Source organism: Salmo salar, chromosome ssa06 (assembly GCF_905237065.1).
Source record: "Salmo salar chromosome ssa06, Ssal_v3.1, whole genome shotgun sequence".
Classification (NCBI taxonomy): Eukaryota; Metazoa; Chordata; class Actinopteri; order Salmoniformes; family Salmonidae; genus Salmo; species Salmo salar.
The window spans coordinates 44,817,952-44,840,412 of NC_059447.1; the positions used below are offsets into that span (position 1 = coordinate 44,817,952).

Sequence of the window (22,461 nt, forward strand, 5' to 3'; positions counted from 1 at the left end):
CTGGCTATGGTAAGATGCCATAATAATATAATATCTGCTGTACAGTGCAACCCGAGTATTTCGCAGAAAGGCACGTGGGAGCGTTATTGTATTGCAACTGTGAATGGACGTTTTCAAATGCCACATGGTGTGTGTTCATCTTTCTGAATAGTTATATTGACTATAATGGTGCGCTGTGTTTCTCTGTAGGCCTACTATACAGGTTAGAATGTACAATGCTGCAGTCCAGTGTTTCCCAAACGCTGGGCTGCCTGCAGATGTCTTTGGGTTGAGTCATAAGGCTGGGCACTGGATGTATGTTATTGCTTTATTTGTGGCTTATGTTTCAGGAAAACACCCAAAAGCTCTATTGAAGATACAGCTTTTAAAACGTTTGGAAACATGCAAAGACACAGTCACACACACACACAGGCCTATCACAAGGGAGGTGGAACAGTAGCCGATCAGTATCTACCACTTCCTGTCGTCATGTTGTGCTTCCTGTCCCTCCCCAGTATTGTCTGAAACTGTTCCAGAGTCCGTCTTGAGCGTATTCTACTGAATATACCCCTATGATACAGCGCTTGCACCAGACGCCATAGAAACTCCTTAGCGACGGATTTGTTTGTTGTTGCCCGTCACCCTTAGCTGTCAGGGGTAGTGACACATGAACCCCCTAGAGACATAAAGACAGACTGAGGCTAAATGTGTGTGTGTGTGTGTGCGCGCGCACATCTAGACAGGAAAACATCATCAAATATAGTCTCGCTCCCTCCCTTCCTCCCTCTAAACCCCAGCAGCATGGACCCCCTCCCCTCCCCTCCACTGTTAAAACCAGCATGTCTCCTCAGGTTCATTATCAGATCACCAAGTGGATTATTTAGCTAGGCAAACACCCTCCTCCTCCTCTGCATCCTCCTTCCCCTGCTGTGGTTGCCGTTAGGCCTAACAACGTTCGCCTAGTGTACTACGGCAGCAATGTAAAATGGTGGCTGGGACAAAGTTGGTCTTTTATAATGTGGGATTCGGGATTTGAATTAAAGGTGTAGACCTGCTGTTTTCCCTTGAGCAACGTATTTGAAAAAATAATCAAATGTACACTCGACAAGGGAGGCTGCAAATTGGAAGATCTTGGCAGATTTGAACTGTGTTGCCTCCTCGTTATGTATGATGACGTCATTGCTGAGTCTGCCTTTTTAAGCCAGATACTGCAGTGTACGTGTCAAACTCATTCAATTGAGGGCCGGGTTTCTGCTCATTTGCGCTCCTCCCTTGTACTCGATTTGATGAGTTAAGGTCACTAATTAGTCAGGAACTCCCCTCGCCTGGTTGCCTAGGTCTTAACTGAAAGGGAAAAACCTAAAACCAGCAGACACCAGATCCTCCATGGAATGAGTTTGACCGCCTTGCTGAAGTGTTATTAAGATACTATACATGTGGACATATTCATGTTCCTGTTGGGATAATGGTGTCTGTGACTTGTGGTGTCCCCTCCCCTCTGCATGTGTGTGTGTGTGTGTGTGTGTGTGTGTGTGTGTGTGTGTGTGTGTGTGTGTGTGTGTGTACAGTATTGTCAGTGACCTGCCTCTCATTGAGGGGACAGTACAGAGCAGAGGTGGGGGCGTCCTCTGTGACGAGCACTGTTAAGGCCTGCTGTGTGCGACGACTCTATCTGATTTAAAAAAAAAAGAGGGATAAACAAATGATTGTAGATTTACACACAGAAAAAGGAAAACATGGTGAATTAAGGGGTGAAGAAAAATGATTAAAGTACAGCGCATAATCAATATAAAAGGCTGTTAGGCAGAGAAGTTACTTGGATGAGGCTTTACGTGGAATATCCAGATTCTTTTTTTGAATTTGAAGGAGTTGAAGCTGTTGCAGTGCCTGAGGTGTTCTGGGAGACTGTTCCAAAAAAACAAACAGACCTCTGTAGGAGATGGGAAATTGACCTGGTCTTGTATGGAAACAGGGGGTGTGGAACTCTGTGGCAGTTGTTGTGGACCCCTCTTTTCTCTCCACATTCCCCTCCCTCTATACCATCTCTCCCCCTCTGCTGTGTTTCTCTTAGCCGTTCTGGTGAGTATCACAATCGCTGCGGGTTGCCACATGCTTTAATCACATGCATGAGCCCTATTGCCCAAACTGATTGCATTTATATGGCGTTCCTCCGTGAGGGATGCTGAAAATACTCTAGTCACATTCCCTGTGTCCACAGGCCTGGCTGAGAGCTGTGTGTATCCGTGGTAACCAGGCAAGCAGTGTAAAACATCGGCCCGCATGCCCAATTTACGTCGCTCTTAAGGCGCATGAAACCATATGCTTATTTTTTTAGGGAAAACGGCTAGTGAAATACAACCTACTCTCACACTCTGCCCCGCCTCACTGGAGTCTAAACTGCTGACTGTGCCAGAGCTTTTACGTACATTCGTCCGTGGCGTTCGCCTTTTGAATGTTGCCTCATGTCTCGCTCTCCCTCCACCGCTCCAGCCAGCCACCACACCCCCTCCACCCCACCGCAGTACACACACACACAGCTGGGCGGAGCCAAGAGAGAATGTACAAGCTATGCTATGGTTGTAATTGCTATGCTGTTAGCATTAGCAACATGCTATGCTGCTGCTAGCGTAGTGCCAGCTCAATCCTGTGGAATGGCTGAGAGGCAGGAAACCGGGAGATGGTTAAACACAGTGATGAGCCCAGCCACATTCCTCACTGTCTCTGTTGTGCGTCCAAAATTGCACCCTATACTTTTGATCTAGGCCCATAGGACCGTTCGGGACTCAGACACTTTCTACCCACCCCGCTCTCCCCTAAGTAACCTGCTAAAGGTAGGGGTCGCCCTGAACCACAGATCTAGGTTCAGATTTACCCTCGTTCTTCATCTCAACCGTTAGGGAGATTGATGGAATAATAGCTGATCCTGTATGAGTGGTTAAGAACAGCTCCCACAAACTAAACACAATTCGTTCATTTTGGTACAGCGCATCCCCTCAGCTGATTTACCAGCTAGCTGTTGTCAAACACACGTGGGTCTCGAAAGACGATTGTCTTCCTCGATAGTGTGCCGCGTATTCTACGAGATGAAAAGCCGAAAATGAGTATGACATCGTGGCATTTTAAAGCGTACTACATTTTCGAAATGTCACACTATATAAAACTACTTTTTGCATACCCAAAATGCCTACTATTTAGAACGCGAGTACGGGTATTCGGACACGGCCCATGTGTCGCTCTCCCTGCCACAGCTGGCCTCTTGTATCAATGTACAGCTCCAGGGAAACGGCAGGCAGGACAAACTGCAGGCTAGGGATGAGGACTTTCCAAACTGGTCACATCAGGCCAGAGCAGGGCCCTAAATTCAGACTTGGTCTCATACTATACTGTCAAAATGATTTATTCACGGCTACTGTAACTATCTTAGCCACCCTGAGTCACTACAATAACTTCACTCTGATTTTTTTACTGGTTTGCATTTGGCTGATGTTTTATGGCTGTGAAATCATGCTGGGCAGCCGTGTTCATTTTCCACTGGTCATATCTGGATCTCTGAGGTCATCTGGAATCTGCTCTCTCTGTCCGTCCGCATTCTCATGTTGTATGGTAACTGGTAACCACTAACCATTTTATAATAGCAATAAGGCACCTCAGGGATTTTTTTGTATATGGCCAATATACCATTGCTAAGGCCTGTATCCATAATATACTGAACAAAAAAATATGAACACAACATGCAACAATTAAGGATTTTACTGACTTACAGTTCATATAAGGAAATCAGTCAATTGAAATAGATTCATTGTGCCCTAATCTATGGATTTCACATGGGTGGGCCTGGGAGGGCATAGGCCCACCCACCTGGGAGCCAGGCCCAGCCAATCAGAATGAGTTTTTCCCCCACAAAAGGGCTTTATTACAGACGGAAATACTACTGTGTTTCATCAGCTGTCCGGGTGGCTGGTTTCCAATGATCCCACAGGTGAAGAAGCAAGAAGTGGAAGTCCTGGGCTGGCGTGGTTACATGTGGTCTGCAGTTGTGAGGCCGGTTGGACACACTGCCAAATTCTCTAAAATTACGTTGGAGGTGGCTTATGGTAGCGAAATTAACATTACATTATCTGGCAACCGCTCTGGTGGACATTCCTGCAGTCAGCATGCCAATTGCACGCCCCCTGTGGCATTGTGTTGTGTGACAAAACTACACATTTTAGTGGCCTTTATTTGTCCAATGCACAAAGTGCACCTGTGTAATGATCATGCTGTTTAATCAGCTTCTTGAGATGCCACACCTGTCAGGTGGATGGATTATCTTGGCAAAGGAGAAATGCTCACTAACAGGGAAGTAAACAAATTTGTGCACACAATTTTTCATGAAACCAACACCTTACATGTTGCTTTTAGATTTTTGTTCAGTAATATATGCCATTTAGCAGACGCTTCGATCCAAATTGACTTACATTCATGCATACATTTTACCTACGAGTGGTCCTGAGAATCGAACCCACTATACTGGCTTTGCAAACGTTATGCTCTACTAACTGAGCTACAGTAAAGACCACTCTCTGTCTGTCCTCATTCTCATGTTACAATCATAAGGTCCATTACAGCTCTGAAAGCCATTACTTAGCTTTTGCCCATTATAGTTTTAGTACAGCACATTTATAATTGACTCTCTATAGGAAGATGGAGAGATCAGTGTAGAGATCATTGAGCTGGTCAGCTTGTTCATATCGAGTGAGGGAGGGCGGTATCTTTTATGTTTTTCCCCGCTATGGAAGCTTCCGCTGATTTAGACCATATTGTCAAAGTTATCGTAGATTTATGTTTTCAGATGTTAAATTAGATTTTCACTATTTAGCTGAGCAATGCGCCATAATAGGGGAGATACTGAAAACACACAGGTTTTTTTCAATGTGTGCCGTGCACGTTTTAAAAAGCGTGTTTGTGTGTATTTGTAAAATGAATACCCTGAAGTCTAGACAGAGACGCTGAGACTGAAGGAAAAAAACTGCCCTCTGACTGCAGCCTGGGGAGAGAGAGACAAAGAGAGATAAGGGAGAGAAACTGGTGTCAAACTAACATTTGCTAAGCTGCGGGTTGCTATGGCGATGGGCACCATGTGACCACGGTGAGGTATTCACACAGAGTGGGGAAACTGTTGAGAGAGAGAGAGTGCAGGCGAGAGATTCTTGAAAAGCAGAGTTGAGATTACAATGCATTTGATAAAATATTGATGCTCCTAGGCAGAGAGAGAGAGAGTGATGGGATGTGGGGGGAGGGGTCAAAAGCAAGGTTGTGAAAGAAAGGGCCTATTGGATATTTAAGGATTTGAATGGTTGTTTTATTTATATTTTCTCACAGACCCAATCATTCTATCTCTCTCTAAGTATTCACATTCTTTGATTATGGCAAGCTTAAATACTATAAGTTCAGGAGTAAAAATGTGCTTAATAAGTCACATAAGTTGCATGGACTCTGCAATAAGTGTTTAACATTTATTTTAGAATGACTACCTTGTCTCTATACCTCACACATACAATTGTCTGTAAGGTCCCTCAATCGAGCAGTGAATTTCAAACACAGATTCAACCACGAAGACCAGAGAGGTTTTCCAAAGCCTCGCAAAGGAGGGCAACTTCTAGGTAGATGGGTTCATTTAAAAAAAATTAAAAACAGACATTGAATATCCTTTTGAGCATGGTGAAGTTATTAATGTCATTTTGGGTGGTGTATCGATACACTCATTCACTACAAAGATACTATAGGCGTCCTTCCTAACTCCATTGCAGGAGAGGAAGGATGAGGCCAATGGTGACTTTAAAACAGTTACAGAGTTTAATGGCTGTGATAGGAGAACTGAGGATTGATCGACAACGTTGTAGTTACTCCGCAATACTAACCTAAATGTAAGAGTGAAAAGGAAACTTGTACAGAATACAAATATTCCAAAACATGCATCCTGTTTGCAAAAAGGCACTAAAGTAATACTGCAAAAAATGTGGCAAAGAAATTAACTTTATGTCCTGAATACAAAGCGTTATGTTTGAGGCAAATCCAACACAACACGTCACTGAGTACCACTCTTCATATTTTCAAGCATGGTGGTGGCTGCATCATGAGTATGCTTGTAATCAGCAAGGACTAGGTAGTCTTTTTTTTAGGATAAAAAGACACGGAATAGCGCATAGAGCTAAGCACAGGGAAAATCTTAGAGGAAAACCTGGTTCAGTCTGCTTTCCAACAGACACTGGGAGACATTCATATTTCAACAGAACAATAACTTAAAACACAAGACAAATCTACACTGGAGTTGCTTACCAAGACGACATTGAATGTTTCTCGGTGGCTTAGTTAGATTTTCAAGCCGATTAAGTCAAAATCTATGGTAAGACTTGAAAATGGCTGTCTAGCAACGATCAACAACCAACTTGACAGAGCTTGAACAATTTTTAAAAGAATAATGTGCAAATATTGTACAGTCCAGGTGTGCAAATCTTAGACTTACCCAGAAATACTCACAGCTGTAATCGCTGCCAAAGGTGATTCTAAAATTGACTCAGGTGTGAATACTTATGTAAATGAGATTTCTGTATTTATTTTTCAATAAATTAGCAAACATTTCTAAAAACATGTTTTCACTCTGTCATTATGGGGTATTGTATGTAAAAAAAAAAATATATATATATATATAGTTAAAAAATATCTATTTAATCCATGTTGAATTCAGGCTGTAACACAACAAAATGTGGAATAAGTCAAGGGGTGTGAGTACGTTCTGACAGAGAAAGGAGGATACCTAGTCATTCGCACAACTGAATGCATTCAACCGAAATATGTGTCTTCTGCATTTAACCCAACCCCTCTGAATCCGTCTGGTTGTAGTTATCTAATAGGTAGGTGGGTGGGTGGGGGGGGGGGGGACTGCTACATAGGGCCAATCATATGATATGTGTTAACACACCTCTGGTTTATGTGCTATCAAATGGCTGTTCCTTTTATTATGCTAGTTATGGTGTAACTTATCCACAGCTGTCTTTAGGACAAAATGTTTCTGTATTTTAAACATCTGGATGGCAGTGCTGGGTTTTCACCAGCTGAAATGAACTGTAAAATCAGAGGCATAGTTTGTAGGCTTATTTTCCATTTGAGGGGGTTATGCAAATTCTATGTAAATGAAGCCCCCATCAGTTAAATACATGTTGATTATGGTTGGGCTTGGTTCAGTGTGGCTTTGTGATAAGTAGTCCGTCTCTGGTGTAAAAGAAGCTAACAAGTGTTGGTATTTTACTAGGGGTAGTGATCTGGCTTTCTCAGTAGTAAATATGAATCTTCTGCCTTTTTGAAGCAGAAGGACGTAGCACACCTACTAGCAGCCCTGAATAGAGCGGCTGATAAGGCGACGTCTTTCATTTGAGAAGTAGACACATCACACTCTTGTTTAAAAAATGGTTTTACTATTTTGATATTGAATCCTGCATTGTTGGATAGTTATGAAGTTAAGCATTTCACTGTACATTTCACTGTACTTTCACTGTACTAGTATCAGGTCTCGGCTACTTTTAGTAAGAGCTTATGAGGCAGACAGTGTTCATGTCACTCTATGGAAAACTGAAAGTTGAAGAGGAGATTCGAGGACTTGAACCAATGCTGAATTCCAAACCCTTATTTATCACATCTTATTTTCGTCTCTTCTCTTTCTGCCTCTCACACAGTCAACCTCAATTTCCCCATAAAATACCACGGCTTATTAAATTCTCCCCTGACCAGCTGATGAACTCAATTCCCTTGTTGCCTACTTTGAATTATTTCTCACATCTGTGCCCCCATCTACCTTCTTTACTCTGCTTCTATGAGCACAAGATGTTGAAAATGTCTTTCATCAAATTTTCCAAGCTGGGCCTAGATAACATAGAACTGGACTAGGGGATTTGGGGTTAGAATTTTAGCAGTACAAAATCCTAAATGTTTAGGGTTGTGTTTTATCCTTTTAACCTCAGCAAGAGAATATCTACCTTATTTATACTTGACCCTCTTAGCACGCTTGTGGATAACTGTTGTTAATTTGTTGGTGGGGGGGTTTTACTATGGAAATGAATGCATATGAACAATGTTGTCATGGCAACCCTGGATCAGATCAAATAACTGGATAAAGGATTCCTCCCAATTTATGATATGAATAATACATGTGAAACTTCATGGTGTGTGTGTGTGTGTGTGTGTGTGTGTGTGCGCGCACACTCGTGCACGACCCCATTTCAAATATTAAACCTCATCCCTCTGAAAGCAGAACGCATCCCCCCAAAAAACGCCCCTACCTCTCCAGACCTGCCCGGACACCCATCTAATGCAGGACGGGAAGTTATGAAAAATACATCGCCCTGTTAAATATAAATCACCTGAGTAGCACTAAAATACACCCCACCTAACCACTCACTGGAGCACCCTCACCACTGCTCTCCACACCCACAAGTTGCCAGCGTAGCAGGGCACACCAACACCCCCCAGAAGTATGTCCTCGCTGCCAGAGTGAATTTGGCTGGCTGCAGAGGGAGGAGAGAGGCCTTAAATGCACACACGAATGCACACACACACGCTCTCTCCTCTCTATATTGCACTCACACACATTAAACTAGATAGACTTTATTAGCTTGGATGATAAGCCATTAGCTCAGTGAGAAGCCATGAGTGTGTGTGTTTGTATCAGCGGGCCGTATATAACACCACCCCTGTCTGTCTGGTTATTGGAGACGTCTCCTTCCGCCCTGTTAGCGCCTTGGCCGCCTGGCTCTCCTTTTAGCTCCGGGTAGAGGTCTGTATGCCTGTTAGCACAGATTTAGGATCAGCCTACTCTTCCCGTAGTCTTATCCTTAACCATTAGTGGTGAAAAATGCTAACCTGACCTTAAATCATTTTCTAGAGCAGGGGTTCCCAAACTTTTTCACTCGGGGCCCCCCTTCCAGCATTGGGGAACATCCTGTGCCTACCCTGCGGGTACACATGCCACGTCTGTTTTTCTGGGCACAAGCAATGTTCATAACACAAACTGTTCACCCCACAGTTTGGGAACCACTGTTCTAGAGGAAATGTCTTCTCTATGAGAAACCTGTTGTGGTGTAAACGTTGTGTGTTGGTGAGTGTCGAACTGACCTATGACCTTTTGTCTTCTCTTGGCAGGTGTTCACCACGTACTCCAACGAGGATTACGACCGGCGTAATGATGACGTGGACCCCATGGCGGCTTCGGCTGAGTACGAGCTGGAGAAAAGGGTAGAGAGACTGGACCTCTTCCCTGTGGAATTGGAGAAAGGTAAAACCTGGTGGAATCTTCTAGAGCATTACAGATCCTCACAGTATATTGTTAGTCCTGCATGGCTCAGTCGGTAGAGCCTGGCGCGTGTGACACCAAGGGCTGTGGGTTCGATTCCTGCTGGGGCCAGCCATACGTAATATATACATTTTATTTTTTTTAATTTTTTTTACGTATGGTTGGCCCCAGCAGGAATCGTATATATAAAAGAGACCTGGGAGCCAGACATCTTTCTGATTGAGAGGGGGTCAAATACTTATTTCCCTCATTAAAATATAAATCATTTTATAACATTTTTGACATGCGTTTTTCTGGATTTTTTTGTTGTTATTCTGTCTCTCACTGTTCAAATAAACCTACCATTAAAATTATAGATTGATCATTTCTTTGTCAGTGGGCAAACGTACAAAATCAGCAGGGGATCAAATACTTTTCCCCCTCACTGTAAGTGCATTGGTCAGGTCACTACGTGGAAGACGTGTATATATATTTAAATACATTTTACGAATGGTTGGCCCCAGCAGGAATCGAACCCACAGCCCTTGGTGTCGCATTTTTAAAAAATGTAACCTTTATCAAAATCAAATCAAATTTTATTGGTCACATACACATGGTTAGCAAATGTTATTGCATTTGTAGAGAAATGCTTGTGCTTCTAGTTCTGACATTACTTGTTAGATATTGCTGCACTAACAATGCCTAATGGAATAAGGAATGGAATAAGAAAAAATAAATAAACTCAGCAAAAAAAGAAACGTCCTCTCACTGTCAACTGCGTTTATTTTCAGGAAATGTAACGTGTAAATATTTGTATGAACATAACAAGATTCAACAACTGAGACATAAACTGAACAAGTTCCACAGACATGTGACTAGCAGAAATGGAATAATGTGTCCCTGAACAAAGGGGGGGTCAAAATCAAAAGTAACAGTCAGTATCTGGTGTGGCCACCAGCTGCATTAAGTACTGCAGTGCATCTCCTCCTCATGGACTGCACCAGATTTGCCAGATCTTGCTGTGAGATGTTACCCCCCTCTTCCACCTAGGCACCTTCAAGTTCCCAGACATTTCTGGGGGGAATGGCCCTAGCCCTCACCCTCCGATCCAACAGATTCTAGATGTGCTCAATGGGATTGAGATCTTGGCTCTTCGCTGGCCTTCGCAGAACACTGACATTCCTGTCTTGCAGGAAATCATGCACAGAACGAACAGTATGGCTGGTGGCATTGCCATGCTGGAGGGTCATGTCAGGATGAGCCGGCAGGAAGGGTACCACATGAGGGAGGAGGATGTCTTCCCTGTAACGCACAGCGTTGCGATTGCCTGCAATGACAACAAGCTCTGTCCGATGATGCTGTGACACACCGCCCCAGACCATGACGGACCCTCCACCTCCAAATCCATCCCGCTCCAGAGTACAGGCCTCGGTGTAACACTCTTTCCTTCAACGATAAACACGAATCCGACCATCACCCCTAGTGAGACAAAACCGTGACTCATCAGTGAAGAGCACTTTTTGCCAGTCCTGTCTGGTCCAGCGACTGTGGGTTTGTGCCCATAGGCGACGTTGTTGCCAGTGATGTCTGGTGAGGACCTGCCTTACAACAGGCCTACAAGCCCTCAGTCCAGCCTCTCTCAGCCTATTGCGGAAAGGCTGAGCACTGATGGAGGGATTGTGCGTTCCTGGTGTAACTCAGGCAGTTGTTGTTGCCATCCTGTACCTGTCCCGCAGGTGTGATGTTCAGCTGTACCGATCCTGTACAGGTGTTGTTACACGTGGTCTGCCACTGAGAGACGATGAGCTGTCCGTCATGTCTCCCTGTAGCGGTCTTAGGCGTCTCACAGTACGGACATTGCAATTTATTGCCTCCTTGCAGCATGCCTAAGGCACTGAGTTTTTTTGCTGAGTTTATATGCATGAGCAATGACAGAGCGGCATAGGCTAAGATGCAATAGATGGTATAGAATATACACTTCCATGCAAAAGTTTTCGGGTCAATTAGAAATGATCAGAAATACAGTGTAGTCATTGTTAATGTTGAAAATGTTTTTTTTAATTATTTTTTAAATTGAATATCTGCAAAGGTGTACAGAGGCCCATTTGTGGGTTTGATTACAGGCTCAAAATGGCCAGAAACGAAGACCTTTCTTCTGAAACTCGTCAGTCTATTCTTGTTCTGAGAAATTAAAGCTATTCCATGTGAGAAATTGCCAAGAAACTTGAGATAGAAGCTGTTTTTCAGTCTCTCGGTCCCAGCTTTGATGCACCTGTACTGACCTCGCCTTCTGGATGGTAGCGAGGTGAACAGGCAGTGGCTCGGTTGGTTGTTGTCCTTGATGATCTTTTTGGCCTTCCTGTGACATCGGGTGCTGTAGGTGTTCTGGAGGGTAGGTAGTTTGCCCCCGGTGATGCGTTGTGCAGACCGCACCACCCTCTGGAGAGCCTTGCGGTTGTGGGCGGTGCAGTTGCCATAATAACCATCATATGAAGTAAATTTGGAGTCACCCGATAATATGGTGTGTGGTCCTCCCATTACAACCTGGGAAACTATGCAGTTTATTAGACTACAGATTAAATAAATTATGATGAACTTCACAGAGTGGTGAAAGTTCACGATGAGGAGCTTGATGCTGCTTTCCAATAAATATTGCACTGTACCCATCTGCGAGCTGCTGGCTAGAGCGCATGTGCCACGACCAGAGTATTGTTGATCTTTTTGGCCTTCCTGTGACATCGGGTGCTGTAGGTGTCCTGGAGGGCAGGTAGTTTGCCCCCGGTGATGCGTTGTGCAGACCGCACCACCCTCTGGAGAGCCGAGATTTGTTTTTTATTTATTTTTAATTTCACCTTTATTTAACCAGGTAGATGCAGTGCCTTAGACCGCTGTGTCACTACGCTCCACACGATTGTCGCTTTGGAGTTCAATAGCATAAACCAATACAACAGAAAGACGACTAGAGAGAGAATTAAGTGTAAACATTTAACAAACTATTGAAGTTACAACTAGTAGCTAAACATTTTCAGTGAAGTCTGTAGTTCCCATTAAATTGCTTCAACTAGCTAGTTGAAGTCTTTGAGTAACCTTTACTCTTTTTCTCACAAATCTGCTAGCCACATATATTTACATGAGGAGCAAACACCTTAGTGGTCACTAAGTGCTTAGTGGTCGCTAATGAATTCAGTCGCCCGTTATCTCCTTATTGGATTTATATTAAACTAGATTTGCAGTGGCTAATTGCGTTCTAATATGGATAATGGCGTAGTAGTTTTAGCTAGCTACTGTATCTTTAAGTCAAGGTCCCCCATTTTATTCCATTTATTTCCTTACATCTGGAAGGTAACATATTTATGAGGTTAGAGTTCAGGTGGGCCTTCTCGCTTCAGCAAACAAAGGAAAGGAGGGATGCTCAACAACAATGACACAGATCATGAGAATGGCTTACCAAGAAAAACTTCCAAAAGGACTAATTCGAGGTAAAAAGGAGTTGGAGCACTAAAACAAAAAAGAGCAGAGATTGATTTTTTTTCTCTCACTTTAATCCATTGTACAGGATGCAAACAGGTGACTGACTTTTCGACGACAAGCTGACGTCTTCCGCGTAGTGACCTGACCATTGCACTTACAGTGAGGGGAAAAAAGTATTTGATCCCCTGCTGATATTGTACGTTTGCCCACTAACAAAGAAATGATCAATCTATAATTTTAATGGTTGGTTTATTTGAACAGTGAGAGACAGAATAACAACAACAAAAAATCCAGAAAAACGCATGTCAAAAATGTTATAAAATGATTTGCATTTTAATGAGGGAAATAAGTATTTGACCCCCTCTCAAATCAGAAAGATGTCTGGCTCCCAGGTCTCTTTTATACAGGTAACGAGCTGAGATTAGGAGCACACTCTTAAAGGGAGTGCTCCTAATCTCAGCTTGTTATCTGTATAAAAGACACCTGTTTACAGAAGCAATCAATCAATCAGATTCCAAACTCTCCACCATGGCCAAGACCAAAGAGCTCTCCAAGGATGTCAGGGACAAGATTGTAGACCTACACAAGGCTGGAATGGGCTACAAGACCATCACCAAGCAGCTTGGTGAGAAGGTGACAACAGTTGGTGCGATTATTCACAAATGGAAGAAACACAAAAGAACTGTCAATCTCCCTCGGCCTGGGGCTCCATGCAAGATCTCACCTCGTGGAGTTGCAATGATCATGAGAATGGTGAGGAATCGGCCCAGAACTACACGGGAGGATCTTGTCAATGATCTCAAGGCAGCTGGGACCATAGTCACCAAGAAAACAATTGGTACCACACTACGCCGTGAAGGACTGAAATCCTGCAGCGCCCGCAAGGTCCCCCTGCTCAAGAAAGCACATATACATGCCCGTCTGAAGTTTGCCAATGAACATCTGAATGACTCAGAGGACAACTGGTGAAAGTGTTGTGGTCAGATGAGACCAAAATGGAGCTCTTTGGCATCAACTCAACTCGCCGTGTTTGGAGGAGGATGAATGCTGCCTATGACCCCAAGAACACCATCCCCACCATCAAACATGGAGGTGGAAACATTAAGCTTTGGTGTTTTTCTGCTAAGGGGACAGGACAACTGCATCAAAGGGACGATGGACGGGGCCATGTATCTTGAAATCTTGGGTGAGAACCTCCTTCCCTCAGCCAGGGCATTGAAAATGGGTCGTGGATGGGTATTCCAACATGACAAGGACCCAAAACACACGGCCAAGGCAACAAAGGAGTGGCTCAAGAAGAAGCACATTAAGGTCCTGGAGTAGCCAGTCTCCAGACCTTAATCCCATAGAAAATCTGTGGAGGGAGCTGAAGGTTCGAGTTGCCAAACGTCAGCCTCGAAACCTTAATGACTTGGAGAAGATCTGCAAAGAGGAGTGGGACAAAATCCCTCCTGAGATGTGTGCAAACCTGGTGGCCAACTACAACAAACGTCTGACCTCTGATTGCCAACAAGGGTTTTGCCACCAAGTACTAAGTCATGTTTTGCAGAGGGGTCAAATACTTATTTCCCTCATTAAAATGCAAATCATTTTATAACATTTTTGACATGCGTTTTTCTGGATTTTTTTGTTGTTATTCTGTCTCTCACTGTTCAAATAAACCTACCATTAAAATTATAGACTGATCATTTCTTTGTCAGTGGGCAAACGTACAAAATCAGCAGGGGATCAAATACTTTTCCCCCCTCACTGTAGCTCCTATTTCTAGCCTAGTGGCCCATTTGAGACACAACAATGGATCCTGTACAATGGATTAAAGTGAGCAAAAATAAATCTCTGCTCTTTTTTGTTGAGTGCTCCAACTCCTTTTTACCTTGAATTAGACATTTTTGAAAGTTTTTCTTGGTAAGTCATATTCATGAGGTAATTGTAGTATTTGATTAAATACAATTTCCCCATCTCCTATCCCCTCCTCTCCACAGATGGGGACGGTCTGGGGATCAGCATCATCGGCATGGGTGCCGGGGCGGACATGGGTCTGGAGAAACTGGGCATCTTCGTCAAGACGGTCACCGACGGAGGAGCTGCGCACAGAGATGAAAGGTTCTGAACAATCTGTGTTTCAGCAGTGTATCCCAAAATTGTGTTTTTCCCTTGCTCCTTGTCCTCTTTTCCCATTGTTCACTATCACTCTCTCCCTCCCACCCTGCAGGATCCAGGTGAATGACCTGATCGTGGAGGTGGACGGGACCAGTCTGGTGGGCGTGACCCAGGCCTTTGCTGCCTCCGTCCTCAGGAACACCACCGGCACTGTCAAGTAAGAACCCTCACTCAATAGCTGTCAATAAACACTTAGTTTCAACATCAAGCTATTGGTACAGTATATATTGTGTATTTACTGCACTCTGGTCAAATACGGTTCAACAGTACCCTGACAAAATCTTATGAGAAACTAAGCATGGGATTGGAAGGAAGGGGGTCTAGATACAGAACTTTAGGAAGACTGGTGATAGGGAACCAAACACACTATTGCTCCCAAGTACCATAACTCCACCTCCCTTCAGACCAGATCACAATTGGGATCCCCCTCCCCATAGGGCTAGGCGCTATTTACTTGACCTTCTATACCAGTATTTGAACGTTTGGTTTGTTAAATGTTATACGCTGTGTGTAACATCCATTTTGTTAGTGTACTTCGCTACTTGAGTCATCTCTCTCCACTCTTTCTCTCCATGCCGCTTTCCACACAGACCTAGCCACGCCCCCTGTCACTCAAGGAGCATGTTTGTTGTTCCTCAACATCAAGACACTTGCGTTCAGTCTGCATGGTCAATGCAGCACAAACAACGTTGATGACAATGATGCTGTTTTCACTTTGCTTCTTCATATAAATCCACTAGCGTTCTATATTGACACTATTAGTTTGTGTTTCTTACATCAGCAAACAGCTAGTTTGTATTTTCTTAGCAAGTTGCCCTAAATCTTGTGAGACGCTAATTGTTACCCGCTAATGCTAATAGCTAGCTAGCTAATACAGCCTGATAATACCAGTAATGATGTAGACCTAAATCAGCATGTTGTTTGTGCAACAGTATCTTCCAAGTCAAAGAGGAATATGCAAAGCAAGAATGTTAGCTACATGAAGTAGCTAAGATAAAACATGCAATGTCGCCAAAGCTGATAGGGTCCCCTAGGAAACACTTATCAATACTTTAGTTCCTACCCTGTCACAGTAACTCCTCCCTGGCATTTTAATTCGTTGTCATGTCAAACAACACTGTATTCAAAGTGCCCACTATTATATTCTAGCTATAGAATTAGAATAGTCATTCTATTTCCATGATTCCAACAGTTTTGCTCTAATTCGCAAGTCAAATCGCAATTGCAACATTTGGTTAAAAATAAGTCCTAGATTATTTGCCCATATTGTGCAGCCCTACGTGGCAGTGTGGAAATTATCTCAATTGAGCAGTGGTGTAAAGTATTTAAGTAAAAATACTTTCAGGTACTAATGTTTTATTTTTTTTTTAATTTTTTTTTTGTATCTTTACTATTTTTATTTTTGACAACTTTTACTTCACTACATTCCTAAAGACAATACTGTACTTTTTACTCCATACATTTTCCCTGACACCTAAGAGTACTCGTTACATTTTGAATGCTTAGCAGGACAGGAAAATTGTCCAATTTACACACTTGTCAAGAGAACATCCCTGGTCATCTACTGTCTCTGATCTGGAGGACTCACTAAACACAAATGCTTTGTTTATAAATTATATCTGAGTGTTGGAGTGTGCCCCTGGATATCCGTAAATAAAAAAGAAAATGGTGCCATCTGGTTTGCTTAATATAAGGAATTTGAAATTACATTTACATTTATCAATTACATTTACTTTTGATATTTAAGTATATTTAAAACCAAATACTTTTAGACTTTTACTCAAGTAGTATTTTACTGGGTGACTTTCACTTTTACTTAATTTACTTACGTTAATAGAAAATTCTTTACTTTTACTCAAGTATGACAATTGGGTACTTTTTCCACCAATGCAATTGAGTGCAGGAAATGCAGAAATTATAAAAGTGCTGAAATTTGTTTTGATTGAACAGTATAAAACAATCAGAATGGAGAAACATTCTAAGTGATTTCAATGAGTCTGTGTTGCCACCCTAGGATCATTCACTACTCATAAAACAGATGTACAACTTTTACTATTCAAAAACCCAAAAATACCATAAAATGTCCAATTAAAAAAAAAAAAAATCCTGTGATAGAATATTTTGGCCATATCGTCCTGCCCTATTCCCCCCTCATCCCTCTCCTGCATTATTAACTGCCTGTGGGGGTCCTTGTGTTAATTGGCGGGGCAGTTTGACTGTAGTGTAGTTAGGCGAGCAGAGACGTTTCTCCCGTCTTCACATCACAGCCACCCAGAGATGGGCGAGCCTGATTAATACATGAGCCTGGATCCCAGGGAGATAGTGGAGAGGCCGGTGTCGGTGAGGGAGCTGCGAAGCTATTTATAAAACAGCCTGGTCCAGCCTGATTTTCGGACCAAGCTCAGGTTGCTGTCTAACACTACGGACTGTAACCAAAGGGGGGGGGGGGATGCCCCAAAAATGTCATTGCCTACCCAATCGGAGTCTTGTCTCCCTTTGTGGAAGCACCTTTTTTCAAAGTGAATTTGCCACCTATTGTTCAGTTTTGTACCCGTTTTAATCAAAATCCAATAAATGGATTTGTCTCTATACAATCTCTGTGGAGAATGCTGGTGTATGACCTCATCCAAGGTAGGATGGGTTTGTAAAGATGATGGCAGGCGGATACTTGCAGATTCACACGTACAGACGGTTCCAGACTAGGCCTGGTTGTTTTCCACGTCGCCTCATGTCCTGCAGGCTGGATGGAGAGTGTCTCTGAGCTTGTGAATATTCATTGATTTAGTGTCTGTCGATCACCCTCACAGGCTGCTGAGGGGTTGCACTGACAGGTGGTGATGTTTTGATTGGTCCAAAATTAGAAGCGCCGTCTCTTTGGTGAATATGATTCAGCATAGTCACAGAAAATAGATGGCGTGGTTTGTTTTGAAAATGCTGGAGAGGTTAGGCATCATATTTGCTTGACATCTTTTTCCGTGCACAGCTTGGCTTTTCCACATAGTGGTTAGATTCCTAGTCACCATTTCTTCCGCCCTTTTGACCACCACTGAGTTATTTCTCCTCAGGCAACGAAGGGGGCCTCTAGTGGGTTCTTAACCCTCACACACTCACAACATCATCACGGAACCCCCGCTCACACTGAATGCCACAGTGGTGCCGGCGGTCGTGTTGAGTTATGTAGCTACCGCTCTCTTGGGTCTCATTGAGCATGTGTGGTAGTCTAGTCTCAGGCAGGGATACAGATTGGTGACCAGAGGGTGTTCATATCTCACTTAGGGTATTTTTATGATGTAGTGATCAATGCCACATTTTTTTCTCTGCAGTAAACCATATTAGGTGTACAAAAATATCACGTTATAATAGATTTAGAAATGATTTGTTTTCATCATTTTGTCTAGGGCACTTATGTCAAGGAATATGATATTCTGTTGAGAGGATCCCTTTTAGTAAAACGTGGTATTAGCTACAGAAATATGTTTTTCTTTGTGTCTTACGTGTCAATGTGCATCTGGCTGCTTTGCACACAGAGTGTGGAACATGATCTCCAGGCAAGCGTCCAGTTGAGGTCTTTCCACTCGATCGTTCCCTTTGACAACATGCGACAGCCAGAACTGGTGTCGCGGTCTTAAGGGTCCCATCTGCAACAGGATAACTGTCAGACAGTTCTGCTACGGCTGAAGTGTCTCTGTAGACGCTTCAGTCACACATTCGATGAAACACGCATGTCCTCTCATGCTTTCTGGTCCCCAGGACTGGCATTTGTTTACTTTGTTATTATCTGTGATACATAGAAAAAGGCTGTGTCTAAAATCGCAATCTATTCGCTGTGTAGCGCTCTGGGCAAAAGTAGTGCACTAAATAGGGAATATGGTGCCATTTCAGACACAGCCATAATCTTCTCTTCTGATGGCATGCCACACTTATTCACGGAATTGTCTTTCTCCCTCAGCGCAATCTTTATCACATTTTGTACTCGTTACAACTTTTCCTTGATTTGTCATTAGTGGTGTCAACTCATCCGTCCATGTACAGTGAGCGTCATGTTCCTTCCAGGCACAAGCTGTAACTTCAATTTCCCGTCAAAAGTTGCTGCCCTGGCTTGCACTTGTTTGTAAACTGGGGGCTATTTTCTTGGCAAATGTAACGGATGAGTTACTTGAATTCTACAGTATGGTCCTTCTGTGATTAATAGCAAATCTATCTTCTGAAGTTGCAACCGCTAGACCTAAACTTAACTATCCTACCCTAGGTTTACCTTGCTACCCAGTCAATTCTACCCTAGGTTTCCCCATTGGCTTCCCCTTGACAGACATGCCTTTCCACTCACCCCATTGGTTGTTGTTGCCCATGCAGGTTCATGATTGGCCGAGAGAAGCCAGGTGAGCAGAGCGAGGTGGCTCAGCTGATCCAGCAGACCCTGGAGCAGGAGCGCTGGCAGAAAGAGATGATGGAGCAGCGCTACAGCCAGTACATGGAGGAAGACGAGGAGGTGAGGGGCTCACAATGTCTGTGTCCTAAATGGCAACCTTTTCCCTTTATAGTGCACTACTTCCGGCCAGTTACCATTGGGCCCTGGTCAAACGAGCACACGCATGCCATGGAAAAAGATTAGTTCAGCCCATCCAAAACATCTTCACTCCTTCCATCAGTCAATAATATGACTAAACAAGATTTTTTACATTTTAGTCATTTAGCAGACGCTCTTATCCAGAGCGACTTACAGTAGTGAATGCATACATTTCATTTGTACTGGCCCCCCGTGGGAATCGAACCCACAACCCTGGCGTTGCACACACCATGCTGGCATTGCAAACACCACGCTCTACCAACTGAGCCACAGGGAAGACGCTGATGGCGCTAATGAAGCGTTTTGACACTTCCTCCACATCACTATCAGATGTTCCATTGGGCTCCCTTCACAATGGAATAATACAACTGTCATTCTAGAAAGAACACTCCTTGTTCACCTCCACTTCACTTGATCTAACAGGACTGGATAGGTTTAAGTAATATGACGGAACCTAGGTGCACGTAGTGCTTTATACCTGCCCAGTCATCTCAGATCTTTGAAAGGGGCTGAATAAGGACATATACAGTAAGGGGGAAAGCGTTGTGGAATGAAACCCAGCCCAGCAATTTTCTCAATTCCTTGTCTCCCCTCAGTCTCTTCCATGGAGAGGAAATGCTTGAATAATTCAATCTGTCTCCTTGTTAAATTCAATCGCGTTCAATAGATGTCTGGGCTTGGGTGTGAAAGACGGACGAGTGCGGGCCAGATGCCACGACCCAGGTCTGGTATTCCATCACACTGTGTCTCCCCATCAGAACATGCCCCCTCCAAACAGATCTGAGCCTGCATCAATGGAATTTCCTGCTAAAGATGCGTTACCATACACGTCCTTTCTAATATGTTTTAAAAATGAATAGTTGTTGTTATTTGGCCTTGTTTTTATTGATAGGACAATGCCATCTAACGATTCCTATGTGACTCCGCCTCATCCCTCAGTCTCTGCACTCTGTTAGTTTCTCCCCGACTCTGGTTGGCTATGCAAACCGTTCAAACGGTGTAAACATTTTCAGCACGTTTGGAGAATTGTCACAACACTGTCTGATGTGTCAGGCGTGTTCAGGGCTTTGATGCTTGGTCCAACTGGGATGGTTCAGACGAGCAGACAGCCCAGGGTTGATATGGGATGTGTGTGGCATTCCCTCAGAGAGAGTGACTCGTTGGTGTGACAAGGTTAGGAAAGCTTTGTTGGGGCTTGTCCCAGGCGGCTGTTGTTAAAGGAATATTTGAAGTGTGTGTGTGTGTGTGTGTGTGTGTGTGTGTGTGTGTGTGTGTGTGTGTGTGTGTGTGTGTGTGTGTGTGTGTGTGTGTGTGTGTGTGTGTGTGTGTGTGTGTGTGTGTGTGTGTGTGTGTGTGTGCATGAGATGGGAGGTGTTAGGAGTGAGTAGGGATGGGTATGGTTAACATTTTAAGGCTATTTACTAATCTTACTGATGCTGCTTATCGATCCGGTACTTTAACGGTATTCTTATCGGTTCTTTTAGTTATTTTTTTTTACAGGGGAAAAAACTAAACGAATGAAGAACAGAATTAACATTGCTTTATTTTCTGAAATGTAAAATAAATAAACTATTATTTACAGCAAAAAAACAGCAATGTTTTTGAACAAATCCCTATTATAGACTAATGTTGTGATGATGGAAATGTAAAACAAATGAAATAAACAATCTTTTCCTGCAAAAGAAAATACAGTAGTATAGAGCAACATGGGTGGGGCATGCAGGTAGGCCACAAAAGGACTAACAGTTCTTCTTGAGAAAGATCAACATATTTGCCTTCTCTGGCAGAAGTCGGGACCTCTCCTGGCTTATTGTGTTCCCTGCTGTCAAAAATACCCTCTCGCTAGGGTTGGAGGAGGCTTGAGCACAGAGGTAGCTTGTTGTAATGTTTGTGAGGAGGGGCAGAGTAGCTCTATTCTCCCACCACCACATCACAGGATCTTCAGCCATGGGGATGGGAGGCAGGACTTTGTAGAGCTCAACCTCTAGGTCAACATGCTCGCTGAGGGTGAGGGACGAGGTGTCCTGTTGGATTGTCAACCTCAACTCCCTGTCCTCTTCTGAGAACAGCTCCTCCAAGGCACTCCTTGTTTTGTACAATGTAGGGACTGTCTCCTCCATTTCCTCTCCTTCAGACTCCTCCTCCTGTTGCTGGTGCTCTGTGTCTGTCTGCTCCGGCTCCTCTGACAGCCCTGGTGTTGCTCCTGTCACATTGGCCTCAACAGTTGCCTTCCTCAGCCTGTCCCAGGTGGTGTCACTCACCGGCCTCCCTTTAAATCTGGGGTCCATTGCTGTGGCCTCATGCAGGAAGGCTTGAATGTCCTCATCCTGATAGCACTTGGAGAGGTTCTCCCACACCATCTCTTTGATGGTTGCCACAAACGTTGTATCTTCTTGCTTCACAGTGAAGTGCTCTTCCAGTTTTTGGAGGATGGGTATGATCTGTCCACAGGTGGCATTCTTTTCACATGACACACAGTGTGGATGTATAGAGGATTCTCATGAGCTGGACAAACTCCTCAGCCTGACGGATGTCCTCATCCTTCAGACGGTCGAGGTTGTCCTTGGTCATTTATTTTCGCAGTTGTGGGTCCAAGACTGCTGCTTGGATCGCTGGATACTGCTCCATGAATCTCTCATTAGATAGAGCGAGTTCCATCTGGTCTTGACATCAAGGATGAGTGAGTGTTGCGGAAGGCCTAAAACAACATGCATTTAATCACCGCCCACTTGACTATTGAATTAAATTGTTTAATGTGGGAATTTCTAAATAATTCTTTAATAGATTGAACTGGCTTCTTACCAAGGAGGTGCTGCTTTTCCTTCAAGACTGTTTTGGACATGGAGGCTCTCTTGAACCACATGGCCACTGCTCTGATTCGGGCTGCCCATTTATCAATGGAAGTCATTTTGTAGATTTTCTGCGCTGCCAGATTCAATGTGTGCGCAAAGCATCCTATTTTTAGGATGTGTAGCCTCTT

The 22,461-nt window shown here is 43.7% G+C and overlaps 1 protein-coding gene across 2 annotated transcripts in view; it reads left to right on the forward strand.

Annotated features, from left to right (window-relative positions):
• ppp1r9ba (protein phosphatase 1, regulatory subunit 9Ba) overlaps positions 1 to 22,461 on the forward strand; it is a 65,150-nt gene that overhangs the window by 32,332 nt on the left and 10,357 nt on the right. For both annotated transcript variants that reach the window (XM_014204456.2, XM_014204455.2), the window contains exons 3-6: positions 9,154 to 9,286; positions 14,737 to 14,857; positions 14,967 to 15,071; positions 19,268 to 19,403. In XM_014204456.2, coding sequence (XP_014059931.1) covers positions 9,154 to 9,286; positions 14,737 to 14,857; positions 14,967 to 15,071; positions 19,268 to 19,403 — 495 coding nt within the window. The remainder of the gene's footprint in view (positions 1 to 9,153; positions 9,287 to 14,736; positions 14,858 to 14,966; positions 15,072 to 19,267; positions 19,404 to 22,461) is intronic.